This window comes from Psittacula echo (assembly GCF_963264785.1).
Source record: "Psittacula echo genome assembly, chromosome: 4".
NCBI classification, from domain to species: Eukaryota; Metazoa; Chordata; class Aves; order Psittaciformes; family Psittacidae; genus Psittacula; species Psittacula echo.
In genome coordinates, this window is record NC_137738.1 from 88,546,722 (window position 1) to 88,565,353 (window position 18,632).

An 18,632-nucleotide genomic window follows, 5' to 3' on the forward strand; every position below is an offset into this window, starting at 1 on the left:
TATTATCTGGCTATGTTAGCTAAAAAATAATGATTAAAAAATAATGGTGGGATTTTTTTATGATATCTAGGTTGTTTTAATCCTACATAATTTAGCGAGATTTCTGTAAGAAACATTATTTTCAGTTTGTTCAAATTAACGTACTATTTCAGCTTAGGCAGGATGTGGAAAATGGAATAATGATGACTGGTTGTTAGATTTTAAATCTAAATTGCAATTCACACTGAACTGTGATAATATCAGCAAATGAACACAGAAGCCCAAAAGTATTTTTCAGCAATAACACTGGAATTTCAAAGTAGGAGCAGTCTGTTCCTGCCTTTTTTTTTTTTTTTTTTTCCTCTCAAGGAAAGGTCTACTTCAGAATAAATAGTAGAAAACTCATAAGAAATTCTACTATTAATGCAAAGTGCATAACTATAACATTATGCCTACACTGGGTTTCCAAACAAAGCTCCCAAAACGTTTTTTATGTCCAGTGTTAGCACTTACTCAGAATAGTAATAGCACAAATTAAACACAAGACTTCTCAGTTCAAAAAACAATTTGCAGATTCAAACAAAGATACTACCAATGGTACACACAAAATGGCTTGCCAGTTAAAGGCTACTTTTGAAGATCTGGTCCGTTTCACAATCTGATCATAGTGAACTAGCTTGATGGATTTTGTTAGAATGGTCCAATATTATTGGTTTCTAATACTGAAGAAAAATATTAGATTCCCCCAAGACTTTTTAAAGAAAAATAACAGCTGATCATTGGCTTCAGTTTTTACTTTTTACTTCTTAGTGATCTCAGTGAGGCAAAAGTTGGATCTTTCAACAAATGAGAAAACCTTCAAATACACAGAAGTGGGTTGGGGAATCAAAACTTGTCAATTTTAGTTATAGTTTGCTTTGAAGGTCTTGGATTTACATGACCCTGAAATACATGCAGGGCAAAACCTCATGAATCAGGTTACCATACTAGATGTGTTGGAACTAGGGTTGAGCTGTCATTTTATGATAAAAGAGAGAAATACACTTGACTATGCTAGATGTCCTCACATTAAAGGAAAAGCAGTGAGTTTTTTGGTTTTGTTTGTCTTTTAACAAAAGCATTTGACCTTTCTTTAAGAAAACTGTCTTGATGCTGAATCTTGAACCTTCTTTAAGGATACAGAGGCCCCTGTTTTGCTGTGAAGAATACACTTCTGAGATCAAAGATGTATTTAGTATATCAGAATTTTCTTTAGTTTTAAACTAAACAAATGCTTTTGAACATATCAAATCACTTGGCACAGGTTGGCAACTTTTTCAGGTAAAATATCTACCTAATAGATTAATTATGAAAGCACTAATTATTCTGCATTTCTGTAAGGCAAAATGTTCCTTTCTGGAAAAGCTTCAAAGTTCTGACCTAGTGAGGCATTTCTGTCAGGTACTAAAAATTAACATAAAATGTACTGAATCCTTAGCAAACTTTGATGTTTTAATTCTTTCTGCTATGAAATAGGATGATCTTTTATTTCAGGATTAATCTTTGATGTTGGCAGTTACACAAATAAATTGGGAAAGACCCAGTGACAGGAAAAGTGTTGATGAATTACTACATCGCATGAATAGATTAATAAAATTGCAGATGACTGACTCACTACAAATAAATGTATGGATCATGTAAATTCCTGCTAAATTAACCCAGACAGACATGTTGCCTAATTGGTACCCTATAGCCACTGCACAGATGTATGGAGGAGTAGTTTTTCAGGCGCAGATTCTCGAGAGGTGACTCATCATTTTTTTCAGAGTGGTGATATGTTTAATTCTGAATCATTTTTTTTAATATTATAACAAAACACATGCTGCAGATAATACAGAACAAAGTAGCAAGATTATTAAAAATCTTTTTCTATTGGGTGGTTAAAATTCATAGCCAAACACACTGACCTGGCTTCCAGCTTTTTCATTAACCTGCCCAAGTTTTAGAACCCTTAAGTAACAGAATCAGTCCCTCTCACTCTTTCTATGAAACACTTGGAAAACTAGAGGTAACCTGGCATATGTCATAACAGTGAGAGGACAGAAGGCAGCCCCTTCCTCTCTGGAATCCTCTTCCTAGTCAAAAGGGAAGCACAAATCTGGCTTTTAGGCCACCATTCAATTTCAGACAAGCTTAGAGGTTTACTAATGTATTTAATATTTATCAAAGTTCTTTGAAATGAGATGCTATAGAACACGTTTGTTAGTTCTCACTGGTGTGCTGTTAACCACATGGAATTGTTCTTGTGGATCTTCCTTCGTACCTTAGAGGAAAGCCCTAAGCAAATTGTAAGATCTTTTGATACTTTCTCATGAGAGAGATGAAAATAAAAATAGACATATACATTACAGCTTTAGTTTGGATTCATTTCTGAAGTGAATCTTCTGATTTACCATGCTTGGGTCAGCACTCGGGAGTGGTCTAAGATTGCTTAAAATGCTTTTAGGTATTCATCCAGCTGATGATGTGTTGTCTGGAAATGAAAGGTGCTCTCCAACGGCTGGAGTGTTCAGGTCTGGACAGCAGACAAAAATTACTCTCCTTGAAACACGTATTGTGTAGGCATAAGGTCCTCCCACCTGTTCTCTATTTCTGCACCATATTTTTGGACCATACTAATTACATTACTGCGTGTGCAGTCATAGCTCGTAAATTTAAGGAGTGATGGAATATTAGGGGATATTTTGGGTTGGCTGTTTGTTTTTTATTTACAGCATCTCAAAACTTCCATTTCCTGGGAGTCAAATAGTTTTTTTAAGATTCAATTTATGAAGGATTTAGTAGTGTTGTGGTTTAAGCCCAGGCCGTAAATTAGAACCACACAGTCTACTTCCCCCCACCCTTTCTTCCCCCCACTCCTGGAGGGACGGGGAGGAGAATCGGAAGAATGCAACTCCCATGGGTTGAGATAAGAACAGTTTAATAACTAAGGTATAACACAAATCACTACTGCTACCACCAATAATAATAATGATAAAGTAAATAACAAGGGAAGAGAATACAACACCTCACGGACTGATACCTCGACTCCACCCCAGCAGAGTTCCAGCCCTTCCGGGTAACTCTCAGTTCTATATCCTGGGCATGACGTACTATGGTATGGAATACCTCTTTGGCTAGTTTGGGTCAGGTGTCCTGTCCCTGCTTCCTCCCACCTTCTCCTCCTCCCTGGCAGAGCATGAGACTCACAAAGTCCTTGGTCAGGGTAAACATTCTGACCAGCAACTGAAAACATCAGTTTTATCAGTACTATCCCCAGGCTGAAAGCCAAAAACACAGCGCTGCTCCAGCTACTAAGAAGGAGAAAAAATGACTGCTACTGCTAAACCAGGACAAGTAGCAATACTGGCTTTGGAGATTCTCTGTTCTATCTGCTCCCCTAGTAGCTCATTCCCCTTTGCTAGGTAATTTTTAACATTCAGGGATGTGGTCTACAGCAATACAAACAAAACTGCTGTGGCACAAGCACATGCAGGATGGATATGGAGGTTTCCTAATCAAGTGCTATCATCAGATTGCACTCATTGTGGAACTATGAACTCATATATCATGGCTACTTAAATAGGCTTTGTCATCTTTGTGGGTTTTTTTTTTTTTTTTTTCTTTTTCTGATTAGGTACATATGTACATATATATATATACTTTTATTTTCAGATTAGGTACATATATACGATACACACACAAAATAAACAGATTGCTCCTTTCCTTTTGAATCATATGACTTGCCCAGTAAGTCATCCTATTTAACATTATTTTGTAACTCCTAAATTTTAAACAGCCTAACCTAATGTCTTTTCTCTTTACATAATCTGTTATTGATTTTTTCCCTATTCTCGCACAAGCATAAAATTGCAGATAGTGACTCAGAACAGATTAATTTCTGTACTAGTTAACGAAGCCAGTATCATGACCCAATTCCATTAACTATGTCCTGAGGTTAGTTTAATTCCTCAAAAATCCTAGTTTATTTGTCCCAATAACAATCCTTTAATAAAGTTAAGCCTGATTGTACAGAGGGAACTAGAGATGATAAGTGGTTTACCCACTGACACTTAAGAAGTCAATGATGCTTTTTTAAGTGAGGAGATTTCTTCATTACTCTTCTTTAGCTCTCCTTGCCTTGCAACGTTATTTTCTGAAGCTACTGTTGGAATTTTAGAATCATGTTTAAATATGTCATTATAGATGAAACTATAATGTACTGTTGCCTATGAGTGACAAATGACACGTTGTCTTATACATGACAGACAAAAAAAAAGATCAGCTCCAAATTCAATTTGATTATTTTCATTACTACCTGAATTAGAGTCTCTTTTCTCATTCTTCTTTGTAGGTGTATAAAACTGAACTTCACTTTGTCATTTTGAAAAAGTCCAAGCTACATATAGTTGCAGTCTCTAAGTAAATCTTCTTGAACTACTTATTAACCCAGATTATTTCCATAGTTCTACAGTTTCTTAAAAATAATTGTCCTGGGTTCAGCAGTAGCAGTCAGTTTTTCTCCTTCTTAGTAGCTGGAGTAGCGCTGTGGTTTTGACTTTCAGCCTGGGAATAATACTGATAAGGCCGATGTTTTCAGTTGCTGCTCAAATATTTAGTCAGACCAAGGACTTTGTGAGTCTCATGCTCTGCCAGGGAGGAGGGGAAGCCAGAAGGAAGCAGAGACAGGACACCTGACTCAAACTAGCCAAAGAGGTATTCCATACCACAGCACGTCATGCCCAGGATGTAAACTGAGAGTTATCCAGAAGCGCTAGCTCACTGCTTGGTCCGTCTGGGTATCAGTCAGCGGGTGTTATTGTATTCTCTTCCCTTGTTATTTCCCTTATGATTATTGTTATTGGTGGTAGCAGCAGTGGTTTGTGTTATACCTTAGTTACTGGACTGCTCTTATCTCAACCTGTGGGAGGTACATTCTTTCCATTCTCCTGCCCATTCCTCTGGGAGCGGGGGGAGGAAAGAGGGAGGTAGTGAGTGAGGACTGTGTGGCTGATTTTCCAACTGAGCTTAAACCATGACAATGATAATACTTCATTTTTAATTCAGATTCCTCTTTCTTGATGCTGCTTTTCTCTGGGCATAATTAACAGTAGTATCTTCAGGGCCAAACCCACATTTGAGCTTTTGAAGAACACTTTCTTTTCTATTTCTATCACAGTGATAATGCAGGTAAACATATCACCGCATTAATTTTTAAATGTTGCAGTAGAAGACTAAAGCCTTGCCTTAATTTATAAAACCTAAAACAGAATAGTTTACTTTCAGAGAAAAAGAAACAAAATTAAATAGAATTAAGAATTCTAGAGGCAAGTAAACAAACAAAAAAGTGCTGTCAATTTTTCTGCAGCAGGATTTTTTCTCTTCTTACTATGTAAATAGCAATCTATACAACTGCCTTTCATTTTGCAGTAAATAAATTCTAACTCAAAGCCTCCTTGTTTATATTATTACATTTTGCCCAAAGTATTTTCTTACATAAAACATTAACCATCTCTTTTGTAATATACCCTCAGTGAATGGAGAATTCTTCAGCTCTGTGATTTCCTGTTTACAGTGTATGGCCTATCCATATATATTGAATTGGACTGAATTCCAGATCTCCTAAACCCATAAATCCTGATTTGTGTCAAAAGTAGAAGGAGGCTAACAACTGGTAAGAGGATACAAAAGCAGATGATGATTACAAGAAAAATTAGAAAAATCCAACATCATGAGTGATCAATTAAAGTATACATAAAACATCCGTTACTAATTATATGCAGGATGTTTTAGCTAAATGATTGTCTTTTGCTTTGCAAAACCTGTCTCTGAGTGTACAAAGAAAAGACCACTGACTTGATCAGAATAGTAACAGCATTTTTACACAAAGTATGACATTTACAGCTAGATCTTTGTCTCACTGAAGCTCACTGCAAACTCTCTTGGACGTAAATGTTAATAAGAATTCAGAGTAAACGGGTCACATCTAAGAGGAAGAGTAGCAACTGAATCAGTGGGTAGTTTTATATATTGTTTTTCAGTTCACTAAAACAAAATTGATAAGAAAATCTGAAGGAACTGAATGGAATAAACCTGTTATTTAACATGACAGTTTCATAAAGGAAATCACAGAAGGGGGGGGGGGGGAATGGGGGTGGAGCGGAGTGGAGAAAAGCAAGTACGAGGATTATAGTCACAGTTCTTTATATTGATTAAATGTAGAACCTCTGCTGTGATATGCACTTAAAATTGTATCTAAGCCCTGCCTCTACTATTTAAATCCCACCTGGGATCTAGAAAGCCCATATGGTTTTACATTCCTCATAGAAGATACTTGTGAGTGGCAGCCTATTAGATACAGGTCTTGCACCTGAAATGGTAAAGTCTGAGAACATAATCTTATATGAAACACTCTGATTTTGAGAGGGATCCTTCTTCCCCCTGAAACTCTTCTAAAAGTTATTTTGAATCTGTATATTTTTGGTTGAATAATTACCTTCACTAGGGTACTAAGATCATTTGGGACATAGTGAGCCATATACTATTTTTAAGGCAACTAAACCATATGTCATCTTGCTTGCATACAAATTTATTTTGGTAGCTCCACACACGCAGCCCCAATTAGTATTATTACAAGACATTTTAGTGACTCCCATTGGTGTCCAGCTTTTTGGTCTCTATCTTATTTTAGAGAAAAAGCTTGTCTTCCAGCCCAAAAGCCTCAGGACTGAAATGGGTCATCTATGCGTGCATGTGTGAGTGAAACAGAGTGAATATCCTGGACACTTCTTCAGAAATACTGATCCAGCAGGGTTTTATTTCCTCTTGTGTATGGTGGAAAGGGTGGTTATCCCCTTGAACTTTGTTCCCTCTTTGTGCATTTTATCCCCTCCACAGAGCTATAGGGTTTCAATTTCTATCTCTTTGAGCTTTGTGGGCTACTCAATAAATTCAGAGATCCTCTCCTCTAAAGAAGACGAAGAATACTGCTTCTTGGCCAAGGACATTTAAAAGGAGTTCCTCTGATTACTCGTCACTATCAACGAAGAGCTTTCCACAGCTCGGTCTCTGCCCTCTGCCCCTCTCAAATTTTCAGCAAATCCTTAAGGGTTTGCCTACACTGCCTTCATACTCCACCACTAAACTGCATTAAAACACAAGCAATTTATTTTGGCTTAACGGAACACTCGTCATATGCACAGCCATGTATTTATTAGTAGTCGAATTAGTGCCTTGGCAGCCTAATACAGAAAAGACATACATTAATCCAGTTACAACAACGATAACACAAGTATTCCAAGTTATCCAATTATTCATAATCCCTATTATTTTTATTCTTTTAGTTATATGTTGACTTTCTGCAATCTAACCCTATTTGCTAATGTTACGCTCACCCTTTCCATGACCTTCAGGATCCTAATACTGACACTGTCAGCCTCACTTGAGAAGAGAAAGGGTTTGCAGTGAGTCACCAGTGACCTAAGTTCTCTGCTAGAACTTGCTTTTCTCTCTGCTTTTGGGTCTGCTGAGGACTATTTTTATACAGGTCTGTTTGACTGCCCTGCCTCTTCTAGTTCACCCCAGGTTAGTTACAAAATGACCACTTTTTCATTGCTATACTTAGACCATACAACTGAACAGCCAGTGTTAAGCTAAAACAAAACCAAGCTAGGCAATAGCCTCCTAACTCCTATGCCATTTTGCTCTTACAGACCCGTAATAGCCCAAGACAAGTGCTGCAAACTCCTGTAGTTGTTAAGTTTATTAAAAAGCTTGTGGTCAGCTGCTTACTGCACGAGGGTGTATAAAAAATACTGGTTGTTTTTGTTTAGATTCACTTCATGTTTGAATTTAAATCATCTGTAATGACAAGAAATGAGCTTAACCAGTGCATTATTTGATGATTATATAAGTATGACTGAATAATGTAGAAACTTAAAATTACAAATAACTTGGTAAAGATAGCCAAATGTCTTTAGAAAAGTCATTTGGTATGAACATTTGGTACATTTCTTCCTGTTTCTCAGAATACAACTGTATTCCTGTATTCTAACTGAATAGAGATTTAGAGTTTAAAAGCTAGAGAAAAATTGGATTAAAAAAAAATAATAATTTGTGGTACCAGAGCAAATAGCAAATTCTTGCACTGTTACAGAAAGATGAGCAGAAAAGGGATATTACCACTGCAATTAACATTTTCTTTTATTTCCTGTTTTATTTTACTTGGGTACTATTAATTATAGACTCCTCTAGCATTTTTCAGGCAAAAAAAACCCAGCAGTAAAATTCTTACTTTCTTCTAATTGTCCACTTCTACTTTTTTTTCTTTTTCTTTTTTTTTTTTTTTTAACAAAGCATGTCTCTTTCGAATGCAGCTGCAGCCACTTACTTTTGAAAATGAGAGTTGATTCAGAGGTATGGTATGGTATGGTATGGTATGGTATGGTATGGTATGGTATGGTATGGTATAGTAATGCAGCTACATGAACAATCAAAGAAATGTATTGCGCCCTTGATTTTGCTCATGAATTACCCACAAATGATTCCATAAATCCATAAAAATAATGTCCACCAGTACTGAAATTATTCAACATACAAGGATATGGATTTTTTGGCAGAAGTAGGCCATGAATTATGTACTCATAAGTTTCTGATTTATTTATTGGTCACCCAAACCACATAACATTGCCTTTGTTCATTGATTATAGCTTACCAATGCTTTGACTTACAATCAAGCTTACTTGCTTTGTGAAAAACATTTTCTTTCTTAATTAAATGAATCTTGGCTACTTGCCTACATTCGTATGATTGGATAGATTTCGGTTAACTACTGTTGAAACAAATAAGGAATATAAGCAAACAAACTGTGATATGACAAACAGCTCACATTGGCTACCAAATGTAATGAGCAGAAACCAAAGTGAAAGAGAAAGCTGAAAGGCGCATCACACACTAACGCAGTGAGACAGGCACTTCCCAAGAAGGAGGGATTTCTATATCCTAGTGCCTGTTCTCAGAACTGTCAATTATTTTGGTGCCAAGCAACCACTGGATAAAGCTGAGCAGCGGCAGTAGGCTTCCAGAACTCAGCTCTTACCCTTCTCACAAGCTGAGCATTTGTTTGTGCTTTCTTTGGCCACAAAAGACTGTATTCCCTCTTGCATATTGGCATAGCTTCCAGACAACATCTTGGCACACTGCTGCCTGTAGAGAACCAGCACACACAAAATACTACAGTTTGCAGAACACCAGCTCCTCCATTTGGTAATACAAGGCAGATTTCAAGGACAGACAAGTAAAAAAAGGAAAAGAAGTGCTTAAGAACAAGTATTTTATCAGCAGCTGCAAGAAACAGCACTACAATCCTGCCTGGTTCCACAGTGCTGTTCAGCCACTTGCTTGCCACTTGCTACTCGCTTCTTTGCCTCGGCTGGTGATGTGTGCTGGAAGTCTACATTGTTGCTATCAAAACTGTTTGCTTTTGAAGAATACACACGGATCAGTCCAATATCCCTCTATAAACACCAGCTGAGAATACATCTTTCAGTTGTCCAGTTGTTCAGATACCCATTTTTGATCATCTTTCACAATAACCTCCTCAAGGCAGCAATGACAGATTGCTCTCTTGAATAGCCCAGGATGCTGAATTCCTGACTGATGCAGGCAGTACTCATTCCTGCAATAGTGATAGCCAAAATAGTACTGGTTTTCCCTAGTCAATCCTTGACTAGCTGTACCTGTGCCCCAATAAGGGGGTCAGGAACCAGAAAAGACAGTTCACCTGTCCTGGGTTCAGCAGCAGCAGTCAGTTTTTCTCCTTCTTAGTAGCTGGTGCAGCGCTGTGGTTTTGACTTTCGGCCTGGGAATAATACTGATAAAGCTGATGTTTTCAGTTGCTGGTCAGAATGTTTACCCTGACCAAGGACTTTGTGAGTCTCATGCTCTGCCAGGGAGGAGGAGAAGGTGGGAGGAAGCAGGGACAGGACACCTGACTCAAACTAGCCAAAGAGGTATTCCATACCACAGTACGTTATGCCCAGGATGCAGAACTGAGAGTTACCCGGAAGGGCTGGAACTCTGCTGGGGTGGAGTCGAGGTATCAGTCCGTGAGGTGTTGCATTCTCTTCCCTTGTTATTTCCTTTATCATTATTATTATTGGTGGTAGCAGTAGTGATTTGTGTTATACCTTAGTTATTAAACTGTTCTTATCTCAACCCATGGGAGTTGCATTCTTCAGATTCTCCTCCCCGTCCCTCCAGGAGTGGAGGGAAGAAAGGTGGGGGGGGAGTAGACTGCGTGGTTCTAATTTACGGCCTGGGCTTAAACCACGACATCACTGAAGCTTTATCGTCTCTCCCACCCGCTACTCAAGCAAGTACTGCTGTACAAACATGAGATGCTTCTTTTCAATCCCCCTTTCTCAGTGAACAGTTGTTCACAGAAAGTTTCTGTTTGTTTGATTGAAGTAGAGCAGCTTCTTGCTTTCATTTTATGTTACAGATAATTTTACTGCCTCTTTCCATTTTGCTACTGCTGCATATAGAGTTAGTTTCTTACCTTATGCAATGAAATAAGGAGGGACAATGAGCTACTGTGTATTGGATGCACATTACAGATTTGTGACAGCAAGGAAGCGTTTATCTTTTGAAACAAAATAACCTACCTGTGAAATCTTAGTGATTTATCACTGTACTTTTTAAGCAGCCTCTGGCATATCCAGTCCTCCGATGGGCTGTCAAGTTGCTACTCCTCGTAATTTGCCCCTTACATGAGCTTAATACACAATAAAAGAGGCAAGTGGAGAGTAGATTGAGGCAGGGGTCTAGTACTGATTGTCAGTGTACTACTGTCTTTCTTACTCCTTCTCCTAAATTGGGGGATACTGGTAGCTAAATGGCAGCATCCTCATTGAGACAGGCAGCAGTTTCTTTGTGCCATGGGGCATTTTTACCTTGCTGTGTATGTGATTTCCAAGTCAGAAACCTTTAACTTGTATTCATTAAAAAGGTATGCCTTACTTTCGCATAGCTTTGATCTCTTCCCACAACACAAAATTAAATGAAGGAGCATTTATTTTGGTATTAAAATATTAAGTATAATGAAGCTCACAAAACAATTAAATTTTACAAAAGGTCCCCTTTTCCTGGTGAATACAGCAAATATTAACATATACAAACTAAAACTGGAACATCTGCAAATCTTGGAGTTCATATTAAGACAATGACTTACAATGACACAACAATAGCTGTGTGAATTTCTTTGTACAGACAGAGTAATGCTTGCAATGTTGACATAAGACATACCTATATTTCCTGGAAAATCTAGTTATACTCTTTCATCCACTTCTCTTTAAAAAGCCTTTAACCTTGACACCTATTAAGCTTAGTAAAATAATTTATTGTTTTAGTGGTAATAGTCTTCTGTTTCCATTCTTTAAGCCAAGTATTATCTGTGGGTGGTGTTTGTAAGAATGCAAGCATGTGTATGAAAACAGAAGAAAATAAAGACAGGTCTGTAATATGATGTCTTCCAAATTCAGCAGTTTGTGTCTGTTTTCATAAATGCTGATTTTATTCCAGTCTTTCGCGCAATTTGCAATTTTCCCGCTGCCAGCCAAGTCAGATCTTAATGAAACTCCTTGGGCATTATCCAAAGTAATGTGCCAACTTCAGGAGTTTGTCTTAAAATCATGGTGCATTACTGAAAACATTCAACGTTGTCTTGACTTACTGTCTCTTTGTATGATTAATTTCTTGATATTTTGTAGATCTTTAAAAATCTCAAAGGCTAGAAGTTTTCAAGCAATTGCCTTATTCCAGATTATAGGGTTTAATGTAATCCAGAGAAATAAAATCTGTCATCAATTAAATATCTACTTTACAGCTGGCTTCTGTTTGTCATATTTCAGGAATAGTGAAAGCAAAACTTTCTGCAGGATAAGCGATGCAGTAAAATTGAAAAATTACCAGCTGAAGAAAGGGAAAAATGCATACAAGCTTTTCACCAGCAACAAACTGAAGAAGGAATCAATTCCTAAAAAGCTCATAGGTTTCTTAAGCTATAAACCTGTTTGTCCCTTGAAATAAAGAAATTTATTAGATGAGACTATCACAAATTGGTTTAGCTCAAATTATGTACAAAATAATGAATTTATTTTCCCCTAATCCTCACCCAAATCATATACACCCACTTACTTTCAGTACAGCAATACCATAGGAAAATATAATTTTGTGAAGGGTACTCATTAGAAAAAGAACTAAGCATTAATATTTCCTTAGTTGATGTTATCCAGTTGTCGTGGTTTAAGCCCAGGCCGTAAATCAGAACCACGCAGTCTACTTCCCCCCCCACCTTTCTTCCCTCTGCTTCTGGAGGGACGGGGAGGAGAATCAAAAGAATGCAACTCCCACAGGTTGAGATAAGAACAGTTTAATAACTAAGGTATAACACAAATCACTACTGCTACCACCAATAATAATAATGATAAAGGAAATAACAAGGAAGAGAATACAACCGCTCACCAACTGGTACCTCACCCCCACCCTGCAGTGATCCAGCCCTTCCAGGAACTCTCAGTTCTACATCCTGGGCATGACGTGCTGCGGTATGGAATACCTCTTTGGCTAGTTTGGGTCAGGTGTCCTGTCCCTGCTTCCTCCCAGCTTCTCCTCCTCCTTGGCAGAGCATGAGACTCACAAAGTCCTTGGTCAGTCTAAACATCTGTGTTATCAGCTCCGTTCCCAGGCCGAAAGTCAAAACCACAGTGCTGCAGCAGCTACTAAGAAGAAGAAAAAATGACTGCTGCTGCTGAACCCAGGACACCAGTTTTCAGTAAATTTCGTAAATAATTTATGTAATTGTCAGTGTGAAGATAAGCTTCTTAGGCAGTTAAATATTGTGTGCAAAACGTATTATATAAAATTGAAAAAGATTTTCAAGTTTAAAAAGTACAGTTTCTAGAAGAACAGAAATATTCTAAAAAAATAAGGGCTTTCTACTCAGCTTACTTCTGTAAGTCATTACCATATATATTCACCGTATATGAGCATACTGCTATGCCGTTTATTTTGTATTTATACTAACTTGCACCTCCACTTTTTTGAATCCCCACTTATACACCATGTTTACGAAAGGACAGCATGAAGAAGAACCATGAAAAAATAAAAAATTGGATGTGATAACAAGTTTGTAATCACAGCAAAGCTATTACCCATGCTACCAAATATCCATCAGGACAGCTGCTGTCATTTGTTGGTCCCTGGCAACTCCCAGCCCATGGAGCCTGGGGTAATCCATATCCAAACAGATTCCAGTTCACCTGGGTGGTTTTCCTTTCATTGGTAGTCTTTTACCTTAAGCAGAAAGACTTGCACCGCTCACAGTGCCAGCACACCCTACACACACGTAAGTTTGTACGGTTAGGTTAGGCCATGGACGACTCATCTCCTCTAACCTATCATACTGCCAGCATGTTGTCACACAGATTTTTACAGGCATGGAGTGAAATTAATGGCACAGGATGGAATGGAGCAGATTAGCTTGAGGACAAGCTTCACCTCTTTAGGAGAATGCCACTGACTCCTTGCTGCATGGCAAACTCTAAGCCTCTCCACAAGGCAAAGAAAACAACTCGGGCACAGACAGAGGGCCACAAGCAACCCTGGAGAACAACTGAAACCAGTAGACAGAGACAGCATGTAGTATTTGTTTATGGCAAGATGTGGTTTTACGGAGAAGTCAGGTATTTTTGGACAGGGAAAGGAGTTTATACTATGTTAAAGTACAGCAATGGCAGGCAGTGTTTTGTATGGAGTTACCTCCAAATAGAAGACAATGCATGGTTCTCTCGTGATTTACTGCTGTGCTACCTTTACAAAAGCTTTTGCAAAAAAAAAATATATATATATATTAGGTAGAGAAAAATCATAGAATTATAGAAGAATCATAGAATGGTTTGGGTTGGAAGAGATGTTAAAGTTCTAACCCATCTGCCATGGGCAGGAATACCTTCCACTAAACCAGGTTAGTCTTTAAAACTAACTTTAGAAAAAGTTTGGTCAGCTCCACTCATCCTTTTTACTTGTTACATGTTTGTGTGTGATAGCTTCTCATCCTTCCATGCCAAGGCAAAGGCTTCAAGATAGAGTACAGGTGTATTTTCAAATTACAGTTAGGTAAGAAAACAGAAGGGTATGTGTGTGAAACACTGATCTTCTTAAATAAACTGATGGGAAAAATTATGAGCTCTCCCCTCAGAGAAGAAAAATATGCCTGCTCATACAGTAGTATGCCAAGGACCTGACTGAACCTCTTCTTAAGATCAGCCTTAGCATTGCTGCCACAGACATACATGAAGCTCCCCCAAAATTGATGGCTCAGACCATGGGCCATGATTTGGAACTTGAATGGAAGGTGAAGAGCAACATCTGATGTCAGTGTTCAGGGATGGGGGCTCTTCCTGCCAAAAGACAGATTGCCCCGTGTTGTCTAGTATCAAGGGTACCAACGCTACTCGAGGGATGACAAATCGCCCTTGGTTTTGACTCAGATCTGCTGCAGAGGCCCGCGGGAAGTGAGGGGGTTTGCCGCTTGGCGTAGCTGCGCGCCTAGCCCCACAGCTTCCCGTCACACTGCCCGCCTTCCCCTGGCATAAGTTCCCCAGTCCGAAGCTTTCCCTGGAGGAAGGCTGGGGGAGGCAGGAGCTCAAACCCGCCCTTGCCTCGGGCCACCGCCCTGCATGGAAGCGGCACCGGGCGGGAGCCCCGTGGGGCGGAGCGGGTGGGCCAAGCGGAGCCGAGCCGTACCTGGGAGGAGAGGGGCAGCGCTCGCAGCAGCACCTAGAGCCCGGCTGTCGGGATGCGGCCGCACAGGGGAGGAGAGCGCTAGCGGTGGTGCCTTCCCCCCGGAGAAGAGCAAAGTTAAATAGCAAGCGCGACTTCGCCGGCTTCCTTTCCCCGCCTGGCTTCCAGCCGCAGGGGAGTCCCCCACGTCCCCCCCTCCGCTCGCCTTGCCGGTGCCACTGCCCCGCCCGAGCCGCGGGGCAGAGCACGGACCGTAGCGGTGTGAGCCTGCTCCGCGCAGCCGGGACGCCTGAGGTGCCGGTGGGGGGGGGGTGCTGCGCAGCCGGTGCCCGGGGCGCCGCGTCCCGCCGAACCGCCCGTCTGAGAGGACTACGCCAGCTGCATGGGAGGAGATGAGCGTGGCGGGGAAGCAGCCACTTCCAGCACCGCTCGAGCGCCCCGGCAGTCTCCTCGTCCCCACCTGGGCAAGTACCCGCTCTCTCCTCAGCCCGTCCCGGTACCAACTCCCGCTGCTGGGCTGGGGATGCATAGGGTCTCGCCGGCGGCGCTGTGCCTGGAGGGCGGGAGGGAACGCTTGCGAGAGGGCAGCGGGGCGCGGTTCGGCGGAGGCCGGGCTGTTGTGGTACGCTGCTAGCCCCGCACGGCACCGAGGGGCTCTCGGGGGGACGAGGCGGTCCCCTTCCCGCGCTTCGCTCCGTCAGCCCGTCCCCGGCTGCAGAGCCAGGAGCCGGGCGGGCACCGGCGGCCCGGGCGCGGTCGGGCGGGATTCGTCCCTGCGCGGGGGAGGTTGTACCTGCTGCAATCGCGGTTTGCAGCCCGCCGTGACAGGTTGCAGCCTGAGGGTCGGGTTTACGCTCAGGGGGACAGCATTGAATCACTCGGCTTGACACCCAGCTGCAAGCCTGTGCTGACAAGAAAAGTGAGCTACCGAGACGTATTTAACACCTCATGGACTTTCAAGAGAAGCCCGTGAGGGAGTTGGAAAATAACTTGCTACTTCACGGAAGCATATTTGGAACATCATTTATGAATGATGCCCTCTGACGGCGATTCTCAGCTGTCTCTGATTTATTTGAAGTCTAGGGGGTATGCTGTGCGTACCTTTCAAAATCATTACACTCTGTGTTTTAATGTGCTGCTCTTTTTGGCATGTGAAGTTGTTTTGTTGGAGCGTAATCACAGTGTTTTTCAGTCACTATCTAAAAAGTTATTCATTGCATTTATATAAAATAGTTTACCAGTGCTAAAACAGCCCTTTAATTTATTCTTTTGTCCTTCGAGCTATTCCTGTTACCACAGCCTTGCAATTTTTCAAGGAAAACTGCGTTATTTTCCTTATGTTTTATCCCGTGTTGTTCAGAAGGCATCTCCTTTCAGCTGCATGCAAGATGACTTTAAAGATGTGTTCCCCCTCACAGTGAATTCCTAACTGCTTTGAGCCTCTGTAATTGTAAAGCTGAGAGCAAATATTTGGAAGATGCAAGTGCAGGAGCCAAGGGGAGAGGATACCTGGCACCATCAGTGTGTATGACAACTGCATGGATATCTGTAGAAACAAACTATTGTCCTTTTGCACTGTATGCACTGTGTATCTGCATCTCTCTTTTGACTGCGTGTGAAGAGATGCAAGCATTAACATTTGGGTTTTTAGAATTTCTATAATTCTAAAGGAAGTAATCAAACCTACTGCAGAACCCTGTGTTTTAAAGCTGTTCCACAGCTCTTAATTTGTAAGACCTGTTCCCGAACTGCAAAAATAATCTGTGCAGCAGTTACCTAAAATATTAACAGCTGAGTAGGTTGTATGGCAGTTCAGAATATTTCGGCATTAAAAGTGAGGGATAATCACTATCATTAGCTGAAAATTATAACTGGTGTTCTCGTAGTTGTGTTAAATGTACATATTTAAGGCCAATAGGATGTGCTGTTCCTGCTAGTGCTCATGGGACTTCTGTCTGGGTCCGAACTAGGTGCTGAATGAACAGTGAACTGACCTTTTGGACAAGAGTGGTAGAACTAAAGGCTTGTGGCTGTATAGTTTGCCTGGACCCTAAACAGGAATAGTGCCATGAAACTGAAGTTTTGGTAGGCTGGCTGTTTCCAATAAACACAGAAAAAAATTAGGCTCACTTTCCAGAGTATTTTAAGTAGAGATGTACAATTGAAAGAAGACATGAATCTATAGTCTTGAAAAAAGAAAAAAAAAAAAAAAAAGCTGTATAGACTTTAAGTTAAACAGGGACATCTTATGGCAAATATTTATTTAGGTGAGTTCTGCCTGGCTCTGCAGAGATGCCACATACTCAATCTCTGCAGAGAATTATGCTTCAGACATCCTAAAAAATAAGGACTTGTTTTGCAATTAACAGTGTGATAAATGCTTAACTTGCATCTTCTTGAGTTATTTAACAGTATTGGAATCTAGGTCTGTCTGCCTTGCAAAATAAAAATGTATATTTTAATATTGGTGTATTGACAGTGTCTGTGCCCATTTTTCTCAGAAATAAGATATAATAACACCAATTATTATTTAACTTTGCATATTGCATACCGAGTCCAATTCATTGTTTGAGATTGTGGTAGCTAGGCAGTCTTAATACTTAAATGTACCAGTAATATTTTAATTTTTTTCTTCCTCTTCAAAAGGATGACAAATTAAACACTGCTCCTTGGAAAATAACTCTTAAATTCAAGACAACATGCTACATTTGAAATCCAATACTATAGTGTTTTGTAGGCTTGTATTTTTAACACTAACAACTCTTTTAAGAATGTTTCTTGTATCTATAAACTTCTTGAAGTGCAGTTGTTTATGTTCTGTTCTACAGACCTGAAGTTTCAGTCAGACCTTGTCTTTTGTGTTTTGCCAGTCTCGGTGTCATTTCTGTTACTTGTTTTCTTTAAGATCAGACGAATATTCTTATTGAGCTAATTTCAGAAAGGAGCATGTGCTTCCTCTATCTGTAGTGCGATTCTTGTTCTGAATTCTCATATAGTTTTTTTTCCTCTTTGCCCTTAGAGATACTCAAGAGGTCAAATCTCTTAGGAGTTGTCACTTGCTATGTCAGAGTGCCTATGCCATGATTTTACATGGATTTTATGGTCTTGTTGATCTAGTATGCATTAGGTACTGTGGTTTTCATTGTGTCGCTAGAAGCATGAAAGGGAATGCTAGCTTTACAGTCACTCTTACTGTTGATTTGTCATGATTATAAATGAAGAAGTAAAAGCATATAGTTCTTTCCTATGTATAAATAAACCTTGCCACAAATTATGTGGTAGCTTTTTTTTTTTTTTCAGAACAGGGACTATTCTCTTAAACTTCTGTTGCACATATTCTATCTAGCCTTTTTTTTGTTTTTCCCAGCAGAAACCCAAAGGAAAAAGATGCTATAAAACTTTTTTGGGTAGCGCTCTTTTCTGGAGTTGCCCAACAATAGGAGGAGGAAATGCAGCACATGCAGATTTTCGGTTCCTTTCTTCCTCTTCCTCCCCCCATATCTATGTAACTTAAATACTTGGATAGAGACACTAATGTGACTATTTCCTTTTGTTTGTTTTTGGAAAGCAAGTCCTGGGACATTGCTGGTTTTTTTCAAACCAGTACAGAAGCTTCCTGGAAGTGAACACTAGGTGTCGTGTTACCACAAACATCCGTGTCTGGCCTTTTCCCTACCTGTTTTTTCAGGGTCAACATTTAATCTTGCCATTTTTCTCAGATAGAGGACCACCACTGATATTCCACACCAGTATTTTGGTAGGCTGGGACTGCATTTGATCATACGGTATGTGGCTTTCCTATGTTTTTTATTAAAAGTTAGATCAGCAGTAAT

At 40.0% G+C, this 18,632-nt stretch overlaps 1 protein-coding gene across 1 annotated transcript in view; it reads left to right on the forward strand.

Annotated features, from left to right (window-relative positions):
• Nucleotides 1–15,191: 15,191 nt before the first annotated feature.
• The window catches only part of SNTG2 (syntrophin gamma 2), a gene marked incomplete at both ends in the record, with an annotated part of 282,638 nt that continues 279,197 nt past the window's right edge, over nucleotides 15,192–18,632 (forward strand). The window contains one exon of the mRNA XM_080614918.1: nucleotides 15,192–15,263. Within this exon, the coding sequence (XP_080471044.1) occupies nucleotides 15,192–15,263 (72 nt within the window). The remainder of the gene's footprint in view (nucleotides 15,264–18,632) is intronic.